This window comes from Botryllus schlosseri, chromosome 7, assembly GCF_051294905.1.
Source record: "Botryllus schlosseri isolate E-star chromosome 7, Bs_hap1, whole genome shotgun sequence".
Classification (NCBI taxonomy): Eukaryota; Metazoa; Chordata; class Ascidiacea; order Stolidobranchia; family Styelidae; genus Botryllus; species Botryllus schlosseri.
Window position 1 is genome coordinate 8,041,902 of NC_137242.1, and position 26,140 is coordinate 8,068,041.

At 41.2% G+C, this 26,140-nt stretch overlaps 1 protein-coding gene across 3 annotated transcripts in view; it reads left to right on the top strand.

Annotated features, from left to right (window-relative positions):
• The first annotated feature begins 4,501 nt into the window (after nucleotides 1-4,501).
• LOC145442335 (uncharacterized) overlaps nucleotides 4,502-26,140 on the top strand; it is a 39,429-nt gene continuing 17,790 nt past the window's right edge. The window contains exons 1-12 of one of the 3 annotated variants that reach the window (XM_080320232.1): nucleotides 4,502-4,637; nucleotides 6,504-6,575; nucleotides 6,689-6,884; nucleotides 6,962-7,109; nucleotides 9,747-9,878; nucleotides 9,940-10,034; nucleotides 10,332-10,487; nucleotides 22,246-22,282; nucleotides 22,490-22,676; nucleotides 23,444-23,680; nucleotides 24,025-24,117; nucleotides 24,900-25,078. In XM_080320232.1, the coding sequence (XP_080176358.1) occupies nucleotides 4,532-4,637; nucleotides 6,504-6,575; nucleotides 6,689-6,884; nucleotides 6,962-7,109; nucleotides 9,747-9,878; nucleotides 9,940-10,034; nucleotides 10,332-10,487; nucleotides 22,246-22,282; nucleotides 22,490-22,676; nucleotides 23,444-23,680; nucleotides 24,025-24,117; nucleotides 24,900-25,078 (1,638 nt within the window). In that variant the 5' untranslated portion in view covers nucleotides 4,502-4,531. Of the gene's footprint in view, nucleotides 4,638-6,503; nucleotides 6,576-6,673; nucleotides 6,885-6,961; nucleotides 7,110-9,746; nucleotides 9,879-9,939; nucleotides 10,035-10,331; nucleotides 10,488-22,245; nucleotides 22,283-22,489; nucleotides 22,677-23,443; nucleotides 23,681-24,024; nucleotides 24,118-24,899; nucleotides 25,079-26,140 lie in introns of all 3 variants that reach the window. The other 2 variants (XM_080320231.1, XM_080320233.1) reach the window with 2 other exon arrangements.

Here is a 26,140-nt window from a genome sequence, read left to right on the forward strand (position 1 = left end):
TGCTCCTTTTGCTGTTCATCAGACCGTGAGGTTAATACACTGAGCTGCTACTGGGTTAATATGACAAATTTCATATTGAAATAAACCCAAATATTTTCGAATGAGACTCGTCAGGGGTAATCGTCAGTAACTAGAATTGGAAATAACATTGTACATCAACAAGCGTATCCAATTTGACATAATTTTTCCGATGGAAAACGGAAAATTATGCTCGAATCTAATTTTCTATATATTTCTAGCAGATGAGATTTACAGCGGAACATCAGTCGACGCAATGATATATATATCATTGGTCGACGGACAACAAATAGAAAAGTTGAGAACTACTCTGTAGACCAGGGGTTCCCAATCTTATCAGAATTGCGACTCAAATTGTGACTTGAAAATCTTACGCGACCAACCTCTGAATTTGTGATGCTGATTACCAGAGGTGGTCAGTAACGAAGTACTTCTACTTTTTCGAAGTACTCAAGTAGTTTCCCTCTACTTCTGGTATTTACTCAAGTGAATCTTTTTTTTCGCTACTTCTACTTCTACTTCATAATATTTTGTAATCTACTTACTTACTTTTCGTTATTTTCTGTTTGCCAAGTAGAAGTAGTTTAATCCCCCAATAAGAAAGATAGTCTAAGGAATTTCAGGGCTGTTTTCACGTAGTACCAACATTTAATTTTCATGAAAGTCGTGAAATACCCAAAATTTTCCTTGCGCTTCGCGCACAGTAGATATGTAGTGACAAATATGTATAGGGATGGTGTGAACGTGAGGTTCACGTTCGCGTTCTGTGTGTGAACCTCAGAAATTTAGAGGTTTATGTTCACAAACGAACCTTGGTAGGTTCTGCACTGTGAACCTTTTTCATATATTACAATTTTCACGTCATTAGAACATCATTGGTTGAAATTTATTGCATTTCAACTGCAGGCCACTGTAGGCCTATCCATTGCGCTGGCAGCATAAAAAATCAACACTAAACGAGCATGCACCTTGACATTCTTCCAAAAGTTTGCTCGAATAAATAGTTAGCCTACTATCTGCTGTGAGCTTGACCCCCAATCACATAACATCAAGACTGAAATATACTGTCGGTAGTCAGCGAATGATGCTTGTTCGAATAATCAATGAAATCGATACCGTTGTCTGATGTAAAAAAAAATCTTGCTGGCTTACGGGATCAATCTTGATTTCATATGTTTATTGTATCATAAAAAACCAAATTCGTGCGATTGGGGTGTTGACTACTGCTGCATAACTTAATGGGGTAACAAGTATAGAAACCCGTTTTACACTCTGCTCAATATCAACGTAGCAATACTCAAACGCTGGATACATTGTCCGGTCTGGCCTAGACCGTTAAGGGCGTAAGCTTATATTCCCTTGCAATTCCTCGTCGGAATTGTTGGCAAAGCGACGGAAGATATTGGTTTTATGGGATTATTATATCATTTGATTGCCATAGTTGATACCTTTGGCGACGTCTAAAACTTAAATATGTGCTTCATCATTGTGGCATTATGGGACCCGAGTCTTCGCTGGGTATCGTGTAGCCTACATTGATACAGGCTATATCACTTCACTGAAATGTTGGATTGAAATTAGCAATTTGACGTCACGTGACGTCATCAGGTTCACGTTCGCGTTCACACAGAACCTTTCAAAATGGTTCGCGTTCACACGAACCTGAACCTTTCAGAGGTTCACACCATCCCTACAAATATGATTTAACAAAAGTACCGTTGAATGTAATTTTAGATATCGGGTTGCGTGGTTCCGTTCACAGCGTATTGTAGCCTATATCGAATATTCCATCACAGTAAGTATGACCCCCATAACGTTTCGCAATCTAGCAATTACCAGTTATACCTAGCAGCCGATGACGTGTCCTAATCTTGAAAAGTCGACTTTGATTTTTTCTAACGTTAGACTTGTTTTAGCAAACCCCCTTTAAAACTGTCCGGACAAAAGACATGAAAAATATTTTCCACTTTTTAGAAATAGTATTGGAATTTTTCTTTCAATAGCGAGTATTATACGCTGAGTTCTAATTATAGTTTCAGTTCTTTTGTCTGGAGAATGCTTATATTTTCCAAAAATAAAGCTATACACTATATGGCATTTTTACGATTTGCCATATTTTTCATCAGCGTAGCCAATACTAATCGCGCAAAGTGTTAAAGCCGTATCCGATACAACTTCTCCGTATTGGTCTTCGACTGAACTAGGGTTCTTATAATATGAAGGAGGGCGCCTATAATATGAAGGAGGGCGCCATGCCATGATATTCTCTAAAACGGGGTGTTTGAGTTAACAAATGATTAGTATCGAATATCCATATCAATAGCCTACTATCATTTACATCCCATGGTGTGGACGACTGCTTATTCTGTCAAAAATTGACACCTCCTGGGATGCATCAATATGAATCAAGCTCTCATAGCAACATTTGCAGCTTTTGACAGTCCATGCGAACGAATTACGATCGTTTTCACGACTACTTACTTACTTGAGTAGATTTGAAGTCAGTCAATTATACTTCTACTTCAAGTAGTTTTAGGTTGCTTAGGAGAGAAGTACTTATACTCGTACTTGAGTAGATTTTTTCGTCGCTATTCTACTTCTACTTGAGTAGCTTTCTTGACTACTTTGACTTTGACCACCTCTGCTGATTACTAGAACAGGGGTGTCAAACAATTCTGAGTCGATTTAAAAATGCTTATATTATCCAGCATATTTCTAATAAATGCCAAGAGTTTAAGTATTAAATACTTCCATTAAATAATAATTCCTCAAGACAGCGAATATTAACTATGTTTATTTTTCAAAAGTCACATCATAACCATTCGGCAACGATCTTTTGATTTCACTCTAGTCGCTATTAGGAACAATTCGCAGACATTGACACCAAATTTTGAGAAGACAAAAAGCACGCGCTGAGTTCGGAGTGGTATGGAAATATGGACAAAAACTAAGCCTAGTCATATTCCCAGAAGCGAAAACGCCAATACGAAACAGTCTTATGTAGGGTACATAAAGCCGAGGTTCAAGTCCCGCCGTCAGAGGTTATTATTCTGGGCTTCTTGTCCCCCGTGTCGCTGTACTTACGGCGACAAAAAGTTCGATAAAAAGACCAGATGAAGAAAGAACGAAAGAAAAGAGCAAGAAATATCTGAGCATTTTATTACATTACGCAATCGTTACGATCGATCCAGGGTTCATTTAATTCAGTGGTTCCCAACCTTTTTCGACTCATCGCCCCCCTATCAAACTCGACACAAATTTTCGCCCCCATATTTACGGTTACGAAAAGCGGGGCATATAAAGGGAAAATTTATTCGTCAAACTCTGATCGCTGGTGAATTAACTAAAAAGGAAAGGTCATTTTTCCGAGTAGGTGTTCGGATATCCCGTTTCCGCGTCTACTTTCCGTTCAGTTTACTTTTTTTTCAGTCAAGTTTCGGGTCATATGCAGAATAAGCTGTCTTAATGTGCAGTTTTTGGCCGTGTTAATTAGATTTATCTCGCTGGACGTTCTAACATTTTCGCCCCCGTGCCCTCAGTCGCCCCTTTGGCATTTCGCCCCCTTTTTTCTCAAAATCGCCCACTGGGGGGCGATATCGCTTACGTTGGGAACCACTGATCTAGTTCAATCCGCACACAGACACAATATTCCACTTTCGTTTAGTTCGCCATTGAAAAGTCCTTACACGGTACAATCACTGTTAAACTCCAAGGGACTAATAAGCTCCATGAATAAACAGGCATGGTGCAAAAGGCCTCAGTTTGACGAGAAGCACCCCCTCCCCTATACACACAAGCAAGAAATGGTGACGAAGAAAGGTCAACACCGAATAAGATTGTGACATCGGGCAGCATAGGCCGAGGTGGTTGCCAGTCTAAGAGACCGCAAATTGTCGTTCGGCATCCTCTTATTTGTCCATTACATCGCACCGTATGTCTTGTAGCCTATATCGCATTGTACATTGTGTGTAGCCTATGTGTTGGGCAGATGAAAATAATATCTTATGAGTATTGAATATTGATGTTGTTATTGAAATACGCGAATGGAAATCGCGAAGGCATCATCGAAACCATTGCGTACCCGATTATTTCACATCACAGTCGAATGTCACTGCCGCCAAGCAGGAAGAAATATAAGTACTTTCCCCAGTATTCTTCACAGATAAACATGTATTATCAATTCGAATTTCTCCTGTCGAGAACGTTTCAGTCACTACGAGGTATAGGCCATCGAGGTACAGAATGTAGAACCTTAAAGTAAAATAATTTTGTTTCCAATCGATACAGATTTAATAGCCGTGCCAACAGGCAGCATTTCAGATACAGAATTGATTGTGCAATCAGGTCATGTGTTTTCAAAATTTGGATTTCGACCTGCCAAATGTGTTTACTTCGTATCTGCGTCAAACTAGAATTTTCGACTAGCAAGGACGCTGACATATTTACTTGAAAAGTTTAGGACTGATATAGGTATACTTTGTTTCAGGAGATAGATTTCTCCACGTCCGGGGAAATGTTCTGGCTACGTATTATTAGCATTGCCGTGTTGTGCTCGGTTGCCTTCAGTAGGACATACTCAGCGAGAGGTGTTCAGGAAATATCTAAAGGAGAAATTGCAAGTAAGAATTATTATATGAAAAATTGCCAACTAACTAACTGGATATACTTTATGAGCTACTAATATTTTACTCTATCACTTCCTTCCTCGTACAGCAGGCCTTCTTAAATATGGGTCGCGATTTCATGCGGATAGTTATTACTGTACATATCCGAGGTCACTGTGTTAGGTAGGCTACATATATATATAGCCAATCAACGTGACATGCTGAAAGTCGTTATACTACATTATGGCTTGATCATTAAAATGTGCCGACCTTTGTATCAGCCCTATACAAATTGGTTTGAATTCATGATAAGATTTCTGGAGGCCGTTGGGAATTGGGATGCTTTAGTGTATGTGTTGATGCACTGCGAGCCGAAGCGCCAATCTCCGCGTCGAGGCTATAGGGAATGTTGACTAGATTCCCGTTAAGCCTCGGCGAGGGCGAATACGAGCAACGCCCCGAACGAAAACTGCGTTTGCATGTTCCTTAGGGTCGACTGACCCATGCTCATTGCTCAACTGCTGTTCATATGGAACCCGTCGCCACTTCGATCTTTAAAGCTCTCATTTGAATATTTGCTACTGCGACCACGGGCGACTCATTTGGTACTGACAGTGGTGATCCCTGCCCTAAACCTTCGATGTCGACATGCTCGGTTGTCGAAATGGTAGGCGGTTGGCTTCGAATAATCATCATGATGACGATGATGAAGATTTGTGATCGCGATATAATTTTGAAACTGTTTTTTCTGGTTTGAAACAGCCCATCAAATTGAAATCTTCATGCTTTGTGCCATTGCCTTGTTCTATTATTTAGGTCGTTTTTTGTTTCGATGATTTATTGGAAATAACCTATGCCTATACAGAACTTGCTTTGCTTTCAATCAGCGAATAAGCGATTATGCGACAAATGTCAGCGTATACATGCAGCCGCGGGAACTCCGCAGCCCATAGATTGCTGTTACCACTTGTCCACGGATCATTATTCTATTGTACTGGCAATGTGCCTTTGCAGTTAAGTAGGCCTGTTGCGGGGAAGATCTGTAGGGCTGATGAAAACCCTCAAAAATGTTCTGGAAGGTGTGAACACGAACTTTTAGGAAAGGTTCGCAGTGAACACCAACGTGAATGTGAGCATATGGAGGTGTGGCGTCACAAGACTATAAAAACTCAAATCACTTTTCTTTTCGTGTCCGTAGCCTATCTGTGAAAATATTGCATGAGGAATAGTCATAGAGTGCGCTTTGTGGTATTCTTAAAGATGATAATCTGACTGGAGAGAAATGCCCTACCAAGATATTTTCACAACTTGTCAGTTAAATTCTAATTGAGCTATAGTTGTCGGCACACAAAGACCTTTTGTTCGCACCCGATATTGTTGGGGTACCCAGAGAATCTTTTTGGCTGGTCAAGGGACAGTTATCGCGGGACCTAATTTTCAATTGCAGGTTTAAAACATTACGAAATGTGCTGCGCGGGAATTTAAGCTCATTTTTTTTTGCTTTAGCCCATATTCAAGCGACTTAATTTGCAGATGATGGAGACAATTCATTATATTTTTCGCAACCCTAATAGTGTGACATTTCTTGCAAAATTGTCGAGAATCAATAAAATGTTCCATTATGCTAATTTATATTGGTTTTATGTTCATATTTCTTTTTTCCTGTCACTGTGATTTAGTTAGAATGCAGAGAGATGAGAAGCTACTGAAGAATTCTTTTATTTTACAAAAATTTGCGCTGTGCAGAATCTAACAAGGCTAGTTTGCCAACACAAACTTCTGAAATATCGATGTTCGCATACCGAACACGAAATTGAACACAACGCTCGCACTATCCCTACTGAGGCGTACGCTATTTTCTTGTCCTTTCTAATTTCACAGAAATTAACCGGATCGTGAATGAAAACATTCGGAGAGAATTACAAGAATATACCACCAGTGAAACTGAAACTAGTAAGAACCCTGAGTTACGATACTTTCGGATTTGCCTACCGTATGTTTGTACTGTGGGGTGCTCAGATGTTATGACCATATCGCTTATGACAAAATAGCGGTCGTATTTACAGGATATGTAGAACCAACGCCTGCATTCCCAGAATCAGTACGAAATTCATCCACGACCGTAAGTGCGGTTGAATCGGTAACTGATGTGGTAACAGAGGCAGGTGGGATACAGTGCAGAATCACTGAGAGACATATTTGGAACCTGTGCCGCCCGGTGTTGCAACGCACATGCGTCCAACACTTCCGATCCAGGTGTAGGTAGGAATCTATACGCTGTGATACGGGAGATAAAAAGCGAATCGGTGATCAAATAAATTATGTTGCCTGATTTTCAGACCAAGGCCTGATGCATTCCGTCGCTTTTTTACTCGCGCAAGACAGGGCTTATCACGATTCCAGCCTTCCGACGATCAAATGTTTCAGGAAGGGACTGTGCGCGATTGGTTGAGCAGTCATGGGGAGTTGCAGAATCCAGGCGTACATGTGCGATAAATATGAATGAAATATATAACAGCGATTTATCACGTTTTTACCGCAATTTCTACCGAATGAATTGAATAGTAGTTAACCATCAACATAATCGGACCACTATACCTGACATATTGATCTCGCCTTTCGTCACATGCCACCTCATTTTGTCACTTGTCCTTCTATTACCTATTATCTTCTTTTACTTTTCTCTCAGTGTACACTATACAGTCAGTGTACCTGTACGTGCCTCCTCTTTGCATCGTCCATGGCCCAGTTTGGAGTCTGCTTTCAAAGACTATTCTTCAAGTCGTTTGGACACCTTCATGTATTTTCAGTGTATCGAAATCCTCTAGTGCAGTGGTTCTTAACCTTTTTTTCTCCAGCGCCCCCTTTCAAAAATTATCGTGCTCCAGCGCCCCCCAACCTCATATTGTAAGGAATGTAATAAAGACAATGAGTAAGAGGGCGGGCCGTAAAAGCACTTCGTCAACCCCCTAAAACGATTGCCTTGCGCACCCATAGCGTGATAAATCAAACTTCTGAGGGCTTCGCCCACAAGAGCCCCGTAGCGTGATTTCGATGGTCAGCAAAGTTTGTGTGGCCTGGTCGCCCTAGGTACAAAAATTTTCTATAATGCATGAACGAATAGGTGGTAGTTCCATATATAAGCCGCGATAAATTTTTTATCCTCTCAGCCCACGAAATCAGATTTACCAGTTGCGCTGAGTGAGCTGTTGTATGGGAAAATAAAAGGCACGTAATTAATAATTAAACCTATTCAGGCGTGCCCCCAGGTACAATTAATTCGTTACCAGGGACGTAACAGCACTTCGTCAGCCCCCCAAAAAACGTTGGTCTTGGCCCCCCATCGGGTGATAAATCAAACTTCTGGGGGGATTCGCCCCCAGACTCCCATTCTGATATCCGCTGTCATCTACATTGGGTGTCCACTGTCCATTTACTGAGCCAGCTATGCTCATAGACGCGCGAAGCGCGAAAAGTTTCAATAATTAATGATTGAATTGGTCAATATAATCGGGAATTGGATGTATATTGATATCAATTTTTATACTCTCTCTTCTCACGTAAACAGATTTACCGGTAGAGCTGAGTGATGTGTGATTGAAAAGGTAGGACCCCTCAATAATAATTATACATCGTCGGGCGTATACCCGTTGGTAGGAACGAAACGGCACTTCGTCAGGCCCGCCGAAAAAACTTGGGTCTTGGGCTCCCATCGGGTGATAAAGTGACCGCCCCCATCACGTTGTTCGCTTTTGCCACGAAATCAGCTGTACTGTTTAGCGAGCCAGTGCGAAGCGCGAAAACTTACGATAATTCATGATAAAATCGGTCAGTAAGATCGGTAATTGCATATATGCTCACGTTACCAGATTTACCGGTAGAGCTGAGTGAGGTGCAATGTTCCCTCTAAGCTGCGCACGTGCGCAGTGCTGACACGGCCTCTGCGCACAGAAAATATACGATGCGCACAACAAATCCGATTTTATGACCTTTTGTTAGTCGTTACGCACTGTTGTCCAGGGGTCTGCGCAGCGAGTTGTTGAGTGTGCGCAGACTCATCAAAACGTAGAGCGAACATTGTGAAGTGTCTTCGAAACTGTAGGGCCCGTAACTAATAATTAAACATATTTGAGCGGGCGAACCCGTTGGTATGACTTCGTTGCATGATGGTATTTCGTGACCTCCTGTCTGCTATATATCAAAAAATATAGAATCGCCAAACAGGGATATCGCCCAACAGGAATATCTAGTTTTAGATATCCCTGTCGCCCAATGCCGCCCAATCGTACCAAACTAAAAGACGCACACGATTTCAAATTGTTATTTCTTCACTGGCATATAATTTTTCCCCACCAGATGGAATTCCTCTTCTGGGGTTCAGATTGCCAAGACAGGAACATTCGATGCCAGTCATGCGCCCATGTGCAATTCAACCTATATGTCTTTTGTAGGCTATATATAACGAATTTTTCAGTGTTAATTTGCTCTGAATACTCATTAAGGATATGTCCTACTACCACCACATCATCTACTGCGAAGCCATTTTTCTCCAGCGCCCCCCATACCGCCCCCCTGAGCCCAGCGCCCCCCATACCGCCCCCTGAGCGTTTCCCCCCTTCAAAATCGCCAGCGCCCCTTGGGGGGCGCTGGAGGCAAGGTTAAGAACCACTGCTCTAGTGCATTGATCTGATAAAATTGTTACTAAAACTGAATTGGTTCTTAGTGATTTATGCGTTTGCAAATGCGATGCAGGCATAAAGAAATTCAAGTGATACCTGGCTGAAACTAGGACCTACAAAACTGTGTTGACTCCCCTTATAAATGAACGAATCAGCTGTCAGCGATTGTGGCGTTATCCCAAGTAGCCTAGCTGTTACCTTCAAATTGAGTATGATGTCCTTTATTATGTGCTTATAATCGTTTATAATACTGGTGGAGTAATCATCTCTGCTTCATTATCTCTCTCGCTCTCTCTCTCTCTCTCTCTCTCTCTCTCTCTCTCTCTCTCTCTCTCTCTTAACGTCCCCTAGTTTTTCAGCAGGTAGATCTATTTACCAGGAATAAGTAATAAGTATACCTCATAACAAGCTACCAGATATCAAATCTTCATAAATTATCTTTTAGTACTCGCTTTCCATAACAATCAACAACGAAACGAGGCAATTTTCGAGCGACGATGACGACACCCACCCCCACTTAGGACGCGATATGATTAACACGATGCTGGATAGGTTGGGAAATCAACTACGAAGAACCGTGTGTTGAACAGTACATCGCAGATTTGTGGATACCATAAGAACTCCAATTGCTTTTATAGAGCTCACGATCATGGCGCCGGCACCCCGATATCCAAAGATGGTTAGGCGATAGCCGATTTCCCATGCAAAGGCCCAGAACAGATCATCAATTCAGGTAAATTGTTCCTATTAGGTTTTATACTCGTAGTTCAATCACTAGAGCTTTTTAGGTTACGCGTGGAAAACAATAATAAATAGTCTAGGATTTTCAACAATAAATGATTACGAATGAGTTTAATGATTACATTTGAATACGTTTACTTTCATTTTGTTCCCCTGGAGGGGCAAGACCCCCTTTCTAGTCTTGCCTACTTTTTACTGGATATTATTTTAGAGCTGATGAGAAGCAATTCTACATAATTTCCAATGTCTGTTCATTCAGTATATTGAAACGTTTTGTTCTCGTTATCAGGCGAAGACACCGCACGAGAAATGGCGTCTACCGACTATCCGTAGCTACGAATGATCCATCATCTCCGATTCCGAAGAGTTTACCGAAGTATGGAGGACAACGCTTCAATTCGAAAACAAAGAGAAATCTGCGGAATCCATTTCCACGACATCACAGGTCGTTTTGTACAATTGAAACCATTATACACGACTCGTGTCAGTAAAAGCAATGGACCGGGTAGAGTCTACTTCTGTCCGAATAATTGTCCACTCAATTTAATCTCATTTAAACACTATTTCGATACCCTATAAAAAGTGTACACACTTCTATACATTTAAACAGTCTTTGAGATCGAAGCACTTGTGCAGTGCCCAAGCTCACCACCTTGCACCGCTGCTCCTAACCAATGTTCCCTCTAATCTTTGACGAGTATGCGCGCACTCACCAACTCACTGCGCGGTCTCTTGGACAACAGTGCGTAACGACCAAAAGAAAAGGTCATAACTTCGGATTTTTTGTGCGCAGCAGCTTATATTTTCTGTGCGCAGAGACCGTGACAGCACTGCCAAATTGCGCACGTGCGCAGCTTAGAGGGAACATTGCTCCTAACTAAGTTATACACTCGTGCGTGTGGCAAATATGTAAGACGGCTACCGGAAAATGCCAGCCAGGCGATAGGTTCGCAATGAGCAAGATCCAATTCAACAGCCATGTAAAACGGACAAAAAGACATTATATATGCTCTAAACCCGACTAGACCATATACTGAGGTTCCCACACAGAGTCGTACAGACGGCGGACAGAGTCTGATAAACAAGTTTGCTAATAAGGTAGTGCGTCAATGCCAGATACAAATCCTGGCTCTATTATAAACTATTGACAGATTTAGATTTTGAACGAAGCATTTGTTAACTTTGATTTTGCACTTGATTTAGGCTAATTTTGGCGTGCTGATTCAAAAAATGCCGTTGGTTTTCTTCTATCACGTCATGTTTTTGCTCCCCGGCATATGCCCAAAATATGCAAATTTCCACGAATTTGGCCATATTAGTTTTCCATACCATATAAAAATCCACACTTTTACCATATAATAAGTTATATAGCCACGGGCTCAATTGAATTATTAAGAAAAAACGTACTGGTATCGATCTGGGCCGATGCTTTCACCCATTTTTGGTAGGGTTGTTCAGAATTGACCGACTTTCAAAAAGTAACGGTTTTCAGTCCGTTTCCCATGCCTTATGCCTTAAAAACAAATTCCGGCTACTTTTTTCTGTAACTCATCCCTTGCATCCGTGTGCATGTTGAGCTGGAACAATATCGCCTGAAAATGGGGTATGCCCCTAAAATTTGAGTGGCGCGATTTTACTTAGCTTACTAAAATGCCATATATGTCAGGGTTTGAGCAGTTGTTGTGGTTCAGGATGATGCAAAACCTCACTGTAGATATTTTTCCCGAGTTCAGGACACCATTTTCATATTGCACACTGCCTTGAAAATTCTCAAACTTACCTAAAACTGAGCATCATTTTGTACGATTCACCATGTAGAAGAATGCAACTGTAAAAGCACCATCCAATTGCCCAGCGACATTGTAAATATCTCATTGTTCAATGAAACGTAAGATCATTACGGGCAAATGGATAATGAAGTGACGCAACATAACAAATAAATGGATTAATTTGAAAAGATTCTCCAATACCAATCAGATAGATGGGTGAATTTTTCAAAATTTTAAACTCTTTGCCGGAGATCTTCCACGGTTTGCAAGAGACAGGCTTGCTGTTTCCTGTCGTCTGGTATGTACATAGCGTGGTTGGTATTTAATTTTATCATACATTCTGCTGGATCTTTGAGTACTTGACCATTATTCACGAATTCCCGAGCACTCGTGAAGTGCGGATACCTATGCCATTCTGAAACTGGAAGACTCGTCCATTGGTGTTTTACCATCATCCAATCAATGTTAACGAGGAAGTCGTCTTAAGCAAATCAACAGGGTTGTAACCAAGTCACATGGTTCCGAGTCACGAGTCAATCTTACTTTTGTGGTTTTGACTCGAGTCAAGTCGAGTCATTTTCAGTTCATCACCGAGTCGAGTCCGAGTCCAAGTCACCATAAGGGTCAAGTCCGAGTCATAGTGTTATGACTCGAGTCGAGTCCAAGTCACAGTATTGAAGTCATGTTCAACTCATGTTTTCAATCCTGCTTGGGTGATATCGAATTCCGATGCTACAGATAGACAAGACAGGCCGCCAAAATGATAAGTCTACTAATCTCAGAACTTAAAATCAAATATCTGTCTTGTCAGTCCGATATACATCACAAATACAAGCATTCAGTTTTTATTTCGAGCACATCGACGACAGCTCACAAATATATAGCTGATAGAGAACCAACGAATTCACGTCTATACATGCTATCTGATAAAGAACCAACGAATTCGCGTCAGAGCTAATAGAGAATCAACAAATGCATGTTCATGTCTGGAGAGGTATTTTCACCAGGCCAGCATGCTGTAAAAGCGTTCATGCATAGCTACTTGCACTGTGCAGTGACAAAAAACAGAGACCTTTTGATATTACTGAAGGTTTTCCCAATTGCATTACAGACTACACCGCATTTACAGCATTGGAGAAATTATTGTACAACGGGGCTGTTCAAAATCATTTTTTCAAATTTTCCGAATACTTCTTTAAATTGTACAGAGTAAGAGTACATTGTGGAGTCATGCTCATGTCACATCGATAGGATTATTTATCAGCCTAATGCCTGTGCGCAATGCATCACTGATCTATATAAACACCGCACACCTGCTGGTTTCCAACCGTTTATGGTCGCGACTCCATTTCCAATATGACAATGTTCCGTGGCCCAGCTCAAAATTTGATAGGCTGATTATACTAATTAAAGCAGGGGTCGCCAACTCAAAACGGGTCGCGTGCCACTTTTCAAATTTCGTAGAGGCCGCGGGCCGCATGAATTCGATATAGATGTACAATAGGCAACCAAGTTCTAAAACTCTACGTCAGTACGACGGTGAGCTATCTAACAAAGGCGATGGGTATATTTGACCACAAAAGAAATAATATTTCATTAAAGGAATACTAATACAACAAAAAATCATTATCACCAATTATATTTTATTTTGAACTGTGAGCTGTGCACGATACCTAGAAACGCTTTTCAGCGACTAAGGAATCGATATTGGGACTAGCGAGATACGTTACTAGCTGAAAGACCATCTCCACGTAAAGCATGATCTTGTGGGGAAGCCCTAAGCCAGTGGTTCTCAAACTTTTTTAGATACTCACCCCTTTATGATACTGAAAAATCGTCATATCACAAAATGCATCCAGAATGCTAGAAATCCCAACGGCTAATCTGATTTCATGGCATGGGAGGTTATGGCTGTTGATAACATATTTCTATAAGATGAAGTCCGGACTATACACATAGCACTAATCATGAAACAGAGGTAAATCGCGCCGAGCGCGAACAAATTTTCATTTTAGCGCATCTCCGCCTCCCCTTCAGATGCTCCCCAGTTTGGGAACCACTGCCCTAGGCCGTTTTCTATGCGTCTCGGTCTTGGCAGTGTTTGGGCCATTGCAAGGCAAGACAATATGCCCATTCACATCAGCTGATTCTCCCTCGATGGAATGCTTTTGCCATTACCACAGCCGTTTTAGCTATAATGACGAATAGTGATGTTGGGTACAAGAGAATAGCTTATTTTGAAACAACAACAACATGTTGAAACTGAAGTTAATTTCAGCATTTCAAATTGGCTTTCTTAGCTTTCTTCCTAAATCTCAAATCAGGTCGCGGGCCGCAGAATATGACTTGGCGGGCCGCGTGTTGGTGACCCCTGAATTAAAGGTTGACACATTTGCCCAGACTTATCCACGGCATATTTGGAAACTGATTTGATTGCATTCAACATCTTCGCGAACCCCATAATAAAGGCAAACTACCCCCAGGTAAGCCGACATGTGTGATACTAAATCGCGCGTAGCGCGAACAAAAATTTCACGTAGCATAAATCTTCCCAAATATAATATTGTTTATGTTGATTTAGGAAAAAAATATGAGCTTGCTTCAAAATTCCAGACATTTCGGCATATTTTCGAAATTCATCCGGGACGCAATTTTAACAGTGAAATTCCGGACATGTCCGAGAAATTCCTGACGTCTGGCAACCCTACCTTAGAATAAACCCGCCACCTCTACTGAATACACGTTCCACTGGTGCACCAGATGCAGGAAACGACAAGCATTTTTGACCCACACTGAAGAGCATTGGATACTCATTCTTTCTAGTCGCCGAAAAATGCAAAGAATCATGGCCTTCAAATCTGCACAAGAGCTTATCAGTCTAGTTCAGTGGTTCTCAACCTGAGGGCGCGCCCCCCTTGGAGAAGGGGGGGGGGGCGCGAAGAAGCGGTCGACTGAATTTTTTTTTCGCGCTTTGCGAAATTTACCTCTAATTCACGTGTGTTCCTTTGTATATAGACCGAATTTCATATTTTTTAATTCTCTCATCAACAGTCATAACCTTCCATGACATCAAACAATCTGTCGAGGTTACTAGCATCCCGGTTGGATTTTGTGATATGACGATAAGGGGGCGCGAAATTTTTCACTATCATAAAGGGGGGCAAAAAAAGGTTGAGAACCGCTGAGCTCTTCCAAGCACTTGACCATCTGAGTCATTGCATTGGCTCTAATTGAACTTTGCTTCGATTGTTTGCTTGTATAATTGAAAAGTCTTGTAAAATTGAAAAGTCTTGGGTACTTTGATTGCGGAGGATCTATTACACTTTCATTACTGGATCATTTGGTGCAATGCATTGCTAATATGTACCATTTTCTGTTGTTTTTACGGCGGCATATATGATATCAGACGAGTGCATCGGAAGCAGTGGTGACAAATAACGATGGCGGCAGAATTCGTCAGATGCGTTGATCTAGCCATTACGATTTGCAAAATTCTACATCTTCAAGTCATATAAAATAAGCCGAGTCAATTACTTGGGTCGAGTCATGCGTAATGACTCGAGTACAAGTCGAGTCGATCCAAATATTGACTCGAGTCGAATCGAGTCATTTTCCCATTTCAAGAAAATGACTCGAGTCAAGTCGAGTCACAAAACAATCGTGACTCGAGTCTGACTCGAGTCGAGTCATGACTCGAGTCATTACAACCCTGCAAATCAACGATAAAAAACCTGGCATAAATCTCTGTCGTTTAGTTGGTTTACAGTGGCCTTCAGAGTAGTAAATTTGATGGATAATCGGATAAATATTGCGGAACTTTAAAATCACTGCCTTGGGGAGAATCAGCTGCTTGTGCACAATGTGCAGATATATAAGAGTTCTCTGTATGTTTATATGGCCACTTGCTGCAGTGGTGTACCTCTAGCAGTTCAGTCTTTTTCTTGTTGCCTGAGTTTAACTAACAATTCTTCATCTTTGGCATGAATCGTTCCTAATCTAGGACCCCCGATCATGGTAAAATGCTATGCTTACAAATATCTTTATCATCTGCAAAAAGTCCGTTTCCTTCAACTGTCCCAGACCAAGGATATGTGCCAAAATCACAAAGTGACTTTGTAGCTGTAGCCTACTGTGTAAGATATGAGATGTAGCAAAGAAACCCCTAAAGCTATTTCGAAAATTGATGCAAAAATGCTCATTTCGGACGTTCAAAGAACTATAAGACATCATCATCATCATCATCATCATTGGTTTATTAGCAATTTTATCAGTTCAATACACCACAAAAATGCGATACAATGAAAAGACAGGAAGATGTCGAAGCGACAAGGAGTAGTCTATGGAATCTGACACCCACCTTGGCCTAGGCGATGTAAAGAGGAGGCATGCACACTGAATGAAAGTAAAGAAGATAGTATAGAAAAAGAATGCGACAAGAAATAGGGCGGCAAGTCATGGGAAGCGAGATCGATAGGTCAGTCGTGGTCCGGTAATCTTGAGGATGGACTGTATTTATTTAGTAGTAATTGCTTGTATTTCGACTTGAATGTGGACATGCTCGTCGACTGTCGACTGACATAACCTCCTACCATGATTAGGGAGATCCCAGATTAGGAATGATTCGCGGCAAAGATAAAGTGTTGAATGTTAGAATCAGACAATAAGAATAAGACTGAACATACATAGAAGACGGCCTGCAGCAGCATGAAGTAACGAAGGTGAACTTACAGCTAGAGCACATCTATATCTTATTCACAGGCAACTGACACCCCCCCCATAGCAAAGATTTCGAATTCGCACAAAATGCACATTATTCATGTGATCATTCATCTACATTTGTGACTATGAAAGCTCATGTAAACCTATTCAATGACTGATACCTAATACCTATGTGATGTTTTTAATTGTGTATTCGATTGGGACTGAATTGTGATTCATTTTGATGATATAGCTGTGTGGAACACCATCAGGTCGAATATTTCAGTGTCAGAATGGCATAGTGATCCGCGTTGCATGAGTGCTTGGCAATTTGTGAATAATGGTCAAAAACTTAATTTCAACATTATCTACCGATCACGCTATGTACATACAATACGATGGAAAACAGTAAGCCTGTCTTTTACAAGCCGTGGAAGATCTCCGGCAAAGATTTAAAAATTTCGAAAAACCGACCCATTCATCCACCTGATTGGGATTGGATTTTTGTCAAATTAATCCGTCTCTTCCTAATGTTGTTTCGTTTCGTTATGCATTTCCCGTTATGTTCTTATGATTAATAAGATATTTACAATGTCGCTGTGCAATTTTATGGAACAGTCACAGTTATATTCTTTTACATGGCGAATCGTGCAAAACAATGCAAAGTTTTAGATAAGTTAGACGATTTCCAAAGCAGTGTGCAATATGATAATGCTGTCCTGAACTCGGAAAAATATCTATAGTGAGGTTTTGTATCACCTCAAACCACAGCAGCTGTTTAAACCGTGACATATATGGACATTTAAGTAGGCCAAGTAAAATCGGGCTACTTAAATTTTAGGGGAATCCCCCATTTTCAGCCGATATTCTTCCAGCTCAACATGCACACGGATGCAAGGGATGAGTTGCAGAAAAAAGTTGCTAGAATATGTTTTCAGGGCATAAGGCATGGGAAACGGACTGAAAACCATGACTTTTTGAAAGTCAGTCAATTCTGAACCACCCTAATTTTTGGTTAGAGGATGCAATCATCCGAGAATATTTCACACACATATTTCATGCAAATTGCAGGATAAGGCAAGAAGAATAAACATTACATTTACCATCAGCTATAGGACCAATAGGTCCCCATTTAGCTTATCCAGTGTAACTTGAAACTCCTATACGGTCCATAATTTGGATCAAGAGGAAGATCTTGGGGATACTGGCCTAATGACGAAGATTTTGAAATCGAAGATGGTTCAGAACGTAGAGTTGTTCATTAATACAATTCATTGATTTGACATAAGCTTTGAGACTTGGAATATAAATTTTCGGAACTTTTACCATCCTTACGGAGTGAGAAAAGATTACTTGGCAAGGTAGAGAAGATATCTCACTTTCGATCAGGAGAATCAGCCTTTCCTTCGTAGGCCTACTATCGGTAGCTTTGTGTATTGCCGTGATACTGATATTGGTACGATACGGTTACCATGGATTACTTGAGGAGTTAGGAATCCCGATTTACAACTCAAGTGACTGGCAAATATCTATAGGTAGCTCAAAAATGATGATAAAGTGTGCCATTCTCAAAAATTGCAACGGCTTAGGTGCAGTAACAATTGCACAATGCACACTCAGTTAGTCTTCATGAATAATACCAGAAACATTGAGAATAATACAAAAACATTGAATTATTGCAATATCGCGAGCACGATTTGATCATATGTGTCAGATTAGAAATATTGTGTTTTCTTAGTGGTCATACAATAAGGATGCACATTGCACATGTAACCAATGTTCCCTCTAATTTTTCACGAGTCTGCGCAAATACGCCAACTCACTGCGCAGGCCCTTGGACAACAGTGCGCAACCAGCCCCCCCCCATAAGGTGATAAACCGAACTTCTGGGGGGCTTCGCCCCCCAGACCCACATCAGACTACACGCTTTTCACCACTACTAATCATCTGTGTCTGGTCTTCGTTTAGTGGGCGTTCCGGCTAAACGCGCGACTCGCGACAATTTTCTATAATTCATGATCAAATCGGTAAATATCATCGGGAATTGCATATATTGCTATCAATTGTAATCCTGTCTCTGCGCACGTAATCACATTTACAGGTAAAGCTGATCGAGTGAGATGTGTTGGAAAAGGTAGGACCCCTAAATATAATTAAACATCTTCGGGCGTACCCGTTGATATAATGACTTCCTTACATCATGCTATTTCGTGACCTCCTATCTGCTATGCCAAAAGGCATTGAAATCTGAACATAAGTCACTTTGATTCCACTGTGACGATATGGTGACATACTATGGATTACTAGAAGACAGACATACACGCAGGAGAACGCACTTGAAATCAATACATGCGATCGATGTATAGGCCAGGGGCTGGCAACTTCTCCAATCGGCGGGCCAGATATAGGAAAATTGAGTACTTGGCGGGCCGGATTGCTGATTCGATACATTATTCGCCCGTTTATCCAGGTTATACACGGAATAAATCGTATGAAATGAATGCATTTTACCGACAGCAATGTCACTTCAAAGCCAATTCTCGCCGATAATGATGAAGACAATGTGAATCATAGTGTCATATATGGTGAAGACAGAAGCAAATCGCACGGTTCAGTGAAATTCGTCTACGTCACTCTTTCCATTTGGCAAAAACGCGGGCCGTATGTTGCCCGCCCCTGATGTAGGCCTACCGCGTTAAAACACTGTTGCGATGTCTTAATACCGGCAATGCACTCATTACTATCAAAACATACAGTCAGATATAATGATACGAATATTCAAGTCTGATTGAAGCAAGAACAAGATCAGCGTATGACCTTGTCGACAGAAGATACCCGTTCAAACGAATCGAATAAAATCACAAATTTGTGCTGCTGAGAAGCTGATCTAATGCTACGTCCTACAGTGCATATATTTGCTGCATTTCCCGATCAACGTTTGCAAAGGGATGGATTTTTTCAACAATATTGGTGCTTGTCCTTGCATATTCTGCATATTATCCTATATCACAATACGTGATCAGATTCGCCTGATGGACGTGATGACTTCTAAAATTCGCGGCATGTAATTGTACAGTAAATCTTACACAATATTCATGCCACGCGGAGAACACTATTCGTTACTTTCTCGCAGTAAACTTCGAGCTAGCCCATTGTTATTTATAACTTTGTTAAACCATGTTATTTCGCCATTCCCACAAAGGATTGCGCTATTGATATGATACGATATCAGTATCGCTCACGCGTACGATACCATAGTAAAAGAAAAATATCTTTCGTGAGTCGCATACGATTGCAAATTCTCATTGCTTCGCGGAGCGCAATATTTGCCTTTTCGGGCCGCACTTGTAGGCCTATACCTCGGTTTCGGACTTCAGCGATAGCACTATTTACCCCTGGCAATGTTCCCTATCATTTTTCTCGAGTCTGAGCGCCTGCGCGGTGCTTTGGACAAGAGATGCGCAACGATTAAAAAAAAGTCATCACTTCGGATTTTTTGTGCGCAGCCTAGATTTTCTGTGCGCAGAGACCGTTTCAGCACTGCGCATTTGCGCACGTGCGCAGCTTAGAGGGAACATTGCATGTAACCCTGATATACATGTGCTACAGCCATATGTTTATGTCGGACAGCAGACATCATAAAAAGCTTAAATATCTAAATAATTTCCCTGAAAACCTTGACACAGTCAGAGACGGGCAAGGAGAAAATGTCCCCCAACATCTGAAGTGTAAGATACCAGATGGGGGTAAGATACCAGATTGGAGCTCACATACGTTAGCTGATTATTGCTCGAGTATCAAACTAGACAACCTACATAATTATGGGTTATATTAGCGTAAATTTGGACCCTGAAACTCTCACTTTATATGCCCTGTAGAAGCAATATCAGTTTAAATCAACCAAATAAAGCAGCGCAAATGTTTATTTGAAGTCTATTGATTTACTTTCGACTGCTTGTGGGTTTTGGAACGCTTTATACAATAAAGACAAAATATTAAAAGTAGGTATGAGACAATGTGGTGGGTGCCTAATCCAGAAACTTGACGTGATAGAGAAAAACGGACGTCGTTTTTGAATTCAGCGCCCAAAAGTTAGTCAAAATCAATTGTCTGATCAATGTCAACAAAAATTGTGTTGACCAAAGAGTATGAGAGTAAAGAGTATATCAAGCAAGTAATCTTTTAGCGAGATAGCGCTGTGTTATAATCTGTGGTTGCAACACCAATGGGCTGCGGGTTCGAGTCCAGCCGAGGTCGACTTCATAATTTCTATACTTAAGTGTTGGAGGTTTATCTAGGCTCCTCCTCGCCACCTCAACCGCGTAAGCGATGTCTTACAAAAAGTTTATAAGTGGGCCGTGCTGTAAGTCGGCAGTTACGGAATAAAAATAAAGAATATCGGTCTGATGTAAATTCCCATCAGTAGTCGACACACATCATCAATACCACAGGACAAAAAGCAGCTGAGTAATCAGTGGCGAGTTAGCGCAGTGGTGCAATCCACAGCTGCAACACCAACGGGATGCGGGTTCTAGTCCGAACGAGGTCGACTCCAAAATTACTACTTAGGTGTTGGAGGTTATCCAGGCTCCTCCTCGCCATCTCATCCGCGTTAGCGGTGTTTTTTAACATCCTTAACGTGGGCTGCACTACAGCTGCGGAATAAAATGAAGAATATCGGCCTGCTGTAGATGATCATTGTAGTCGAAAAATATTATAAATACCACAAACAATAACAAACGAGGAAGCACGTATCATATCAGTAATTTGTGTTTTACTTAGTAATGACCATAGTAGTCGACAAACGCCATGAATGCCTCAAACAAACATACAAACCTAACTCATCATGAAAATACAAAGAAAAAACGCGATGAAAACGATGTATTATAAATGACACACATGTACCTTCGGACTTTCGGCACGTCGAAATTTAAACTTAATTATAAGTACTGATATATTTCCAGAATTTAACACAGATCTATCACATTGAAGCCGTAATATGTTCTCGTAACTTCTGGTTTTCGAATCTTTACGGTACCAGAGGGGTCACCAACGCGGTGTCCGCGGGCTACCGGTAGCCCGCGAGGACCAAATTAGTAGCCCGTAGTCGTAGTAGCAAATATCCAAATTAAAGATTTGAAAGTCGAAGCAGAGAAGGGTTTTATATGGGCAGCAGTTTAACATGGGTCAGTCGAGCCCAAGGAACATACAAAATGAACGCAGTTTTCGATCGGGGCGTTGCTCGTCTTCGCCCACGCGAAGGCCTGACGGGAATATTCATGAGTCTCGACTCGGAGATTGGCGCTTCGGGGCGCAGTGCGGCAACGCAACTGAGTCCGGAGACGCTGATGAGAGACCCGTTAAATAAGAGTTTTCTGTTCTGGGTAAGGGGTGGAAACCCTACCCAGTGCTTTGAATGTCAAAGTGAAGAAATCCAACTGAGCGAGGAGAAACGGCGTGAGTAATTGGTAGCCCGTCGCATTAATCAGAACCCAAGAAGTAGCTCTTGGTTTCAAAAAGGTTGGTGACGCCTGGTACCTTTTCTACCATTAAATCCTGAATATAATACTTTGAAAATGAGACCATACTTAGTTCATAGATTTATCCGGGTACATCAAACTCACAACGCATTGTCCCAAACAAATATGCCGCGTAACTACTTATACATCGCGAGCAATATATACATTTTACATCCATATGGAGCTGACCACGCGTGAACCGATACATTTTTTCCAGGAACCAATATCAGGACAGACGCCGTAATATGTTTATGGTAAGTATAGGTAACATGTGGGTTAGTATAGGTTTTTGCAAACAACGATCACGTCAATTCCGACACAATCGACGCCGCTAATTTATACCATGTCGCTAATTCGATTCCCAACCTTGCTTAGAAAATGCCTGATATTCCCGGCTATATCTGAGATATTCATATTGTCGGATATTGATGCTGGGAATAGAATATGTATGTATTGCACAGCAACGAATGATGTCCAACGTACATGGGCGTCCTGGACAGTTTCACCGCTTTGGATTCCCAGAAGGAAATAACAGAATGCCATGGGCAGGGACAACTGGCGGCGAAATGTTCGGACCATATATTCGCCATCACGCAACACCGCAGGAATATCTTGCCGCGAGATACGGACGATATTATAGACAGCATCGTAAGTGGTGACAATTTTCGAATACGGAAAGTAGCAGTATAGCATACTTGTCATACATAGATTACATACCCCATGACGCCATTAGAATGACTGTTTGACTGTTTAATCTCAGCCGCCAATTCTTTACATTAGTAAATTATGGTACGGAAGAGGTTTTACAGGTCGTATGACCGATTCCTCTCGTCACTACCAAATCCGCATATAGGCGCTGCCTATTAGGCAGCGTGCAATAAAACCTACAGCAAAATAACCGTACCAGAGATGCCGACTGAAAAGGATTCAAGAACAAGCATATAGTGTATAGACCTAGAGTAAAATAAATGTAGAAGTCGAAGAGTCATTGATAGACAGTTGGCAATTGACAGTCACTGAAAGCTGACGATAATATGAGTAGGCTACAGCCATTAGAGATGTACGGATCGTTGTTTTTCGGAATCCGGATACTGTTTGATATTCAGATTTGTCAAAATTCTGATGCGATGCTAGGCTGCCGAGTCGAAGTTTATACAAAACGCCGAAGTATAGACAGACAGAATGTCCCTTTCATGCATATAGAAATATATTATCCTGTCCTGATCCTGGCAAAAGTGTGAATCTGAATCTGAACTTCCTTGAAAACAACTTGCCGGATTCATATATCCGGTTACAGTACTGATTCTGTACATCTCTAACAGTCACATATGCCGCACAATATCAGGATATTTTATTCATTCGAACGTAACGTTTTCGCATTAACAATAATACTTATATCTTTATTCGACAATTAGCTTATCATGAAAATGCCGAGGAAGACGACGACGACGATGATGACGAAGATGACAACGACGACGATGATGATGACGAAGATGACAACGACGACGAAGACGAGGAAGAATACGACGATGACAACGAGGGCGAAGAAGATGACGACGACGAAGAAGATGAGGATGATGATGACGATGATGAAGATCATGACGACGATGACGAGGAAGAGGAGGACGATGACGAAGAGGATGAAGAAGAAGGTAAGGAAAAATTGCGTGTAAAATCTTGAGACGATAGGTAATAAGAGACATATCTTGATAGGAAGTGAAGCGTTGCGATTGGAAATCGAGGTATACAAAACATCCATGACGTGAATATGCGAATGAGAGCAAAACACGCTGATGTATCGAATTATCATCTTTAATGGAGTAGAACTAAATACGGGCCGAATTTTTCTTCATAAGTATAATACGTAAAGGTTACGGCCCTGTTCGAGTTCGTTATCTCCTCAACCCTGCATCATTATACAAGTTTTTCTGTTGTCATCTTGCACCATGCAGACTTTAGAACTGGTTCGGACTTTATACTTTCTCGATTGTTGCAGATATCTCTTGTGCTGATTTCGAGGACGATCCCGCTGAAGCATGCAGGGAGATTGGCCAAAGAACGAAAAAATGCGATGTTGAGCTTGAACGAGGTAGGCCTACATAATAAACTCTAAAATAAATAAATAGTATGATGTAATACACATATTACAAATAAATAGATAACAAAATACAGTCGGATCAATAGTAGTCATGGGACCATGTCTTGTCCAATTACGGCGGACTATACTCTGGGTAGGCTATATATAGCCAGAAGGCAATAAAGATAACACTACTTCACGCAATGTCATTCGTCCGAATGTCACGTTTCCAAGTGAGAACATTTCCCATGGAAAATGGAGTTGGAAATTCAAAATTCGGGAGAATAAAATTCGTCTTCTGACATCTATCATGATTCATGAGTAGGGCTGGGGAATAAGAATGATTAGGAAAGTTCAAATATGTAGGCCTACGTACATATTATGTGACCATAATTACCGGTTTTATATCCCATTGAAGGTAATTTTGCCTTTTTCCGACAGTACCTTTTTGCTTTGTGCTTTGTGACAGTTGCCGTGGATTTATTACGACTTCACAGATATCTCAGTTATACTAACGTGCGTACAGCTTTATACTATATACAACATTACTTCGTATGTTTTGCATTCTACTATATTGATGCTTCAAGGCTTACAAAGTGGAAGACTACATCGAAAGTATAATTCCCGTTGCGAATAGCTATATTATAGTGACAAGTATCCTCTAATTTCAGTACTTGAAAAAATAATCTCTCACTGCTCGATTCAGTTTTGAGTATACTGGAATCATTGTTCCAACCCGTATTCATGAGTATTGAGTATTTGCAATCATGCATACCAATCCGTTTGTATATCAGTATGCCCGGAGTTCGCGACCCTTCGGCGTCGCATTGAAGACCGCATTGGCGGTTCGATTTCCAGCCAACAGTCCCGGCAAGTTGTGTTCGGTCCCGGAAGACAGAGGATCCAACATTCTCGAACTGAACGTCAATGGGGAGGAAGAAGTGGATCAGACGATCCAGTTACGATTGAGCACGTAAGTTCGACAACAGTGAAATGTGAGAATGTCAGTTAAAGGACGGAGATCATGAAGCTGATTAAGAGTCGATTATCACGTTCATCAGGATTTAATAATCCAGGATTGAGAAAACCGGTTGATCGCTGCACATAAAGTCGATCGAGTTACATTTTTAGTATCATGATTCAATTGAATAGTATATTCATATTGAAATGAACCCGAATATTTTCGGCTGACACTCGTCAGGGTACTCGTCAGCAACTATAGTAGAGAATTCAAAAGAACATCGTATATCAACAATCGTAACACAAAATATGACGTCACCAGCACGAAATGTCGAATACGAGAGCGTTCAATGTACTATTTTTAGATGATACACGAACTCCTTTTGTTGACACAGCCTTGGCTGGTGTATTTTGATAAAAGTCGACTCCAAGGCACACAAATGAAAGTGTGAGCGACCCTTTCCGAGTATGCGAAATCTGTCGTCTCGATAATTTTTTCGCACAGGCGGGATTATCCAACAAGTGTTTGGCAATTGCAGAATTTATGGCCTTTGATTGTTCCGCATCAATCTTGAGTGGGTGAGTTAAGGGTGAGCTTTTCACCGAGCGTGTTCTAATGAATCTAGGGACATGCTGCAAGCGCTTTGACGTTCTTCCCACGTAGCCACAATCACAGTGACACTTAAATTCGTAAACTACATTGCTTTGTTGAAGTGCGGGAAGCACGTCTTTACGTGTTGCAGGGAGCAGTTGCGTTGTCGTGAAAATCACGTTGTCGTGAAAATCACGTCACTGTGTCGTAACACTTATTGACCGCTGAAATCAATTGTTTTTCAAAGCGGGCGGAAATAGGCCCTATCCAAGGTAGATGGATGTAAACATCTTTGGTTGTTCGTTCGGTACTCGGTAGGCTCTGTTGACTTTTCTGCATTGAGTTGCGTTACTTTCCTCTCTATGCTGCGGTTGATGACATGTTCAGGGTAACCGTTATTAAGTAAGATTTTGCGGATGTTGTCAAGTTCCGAGTTCCGTTTATTACCCGAACGTATCCAGACATGGGGTGATTACTTCATGA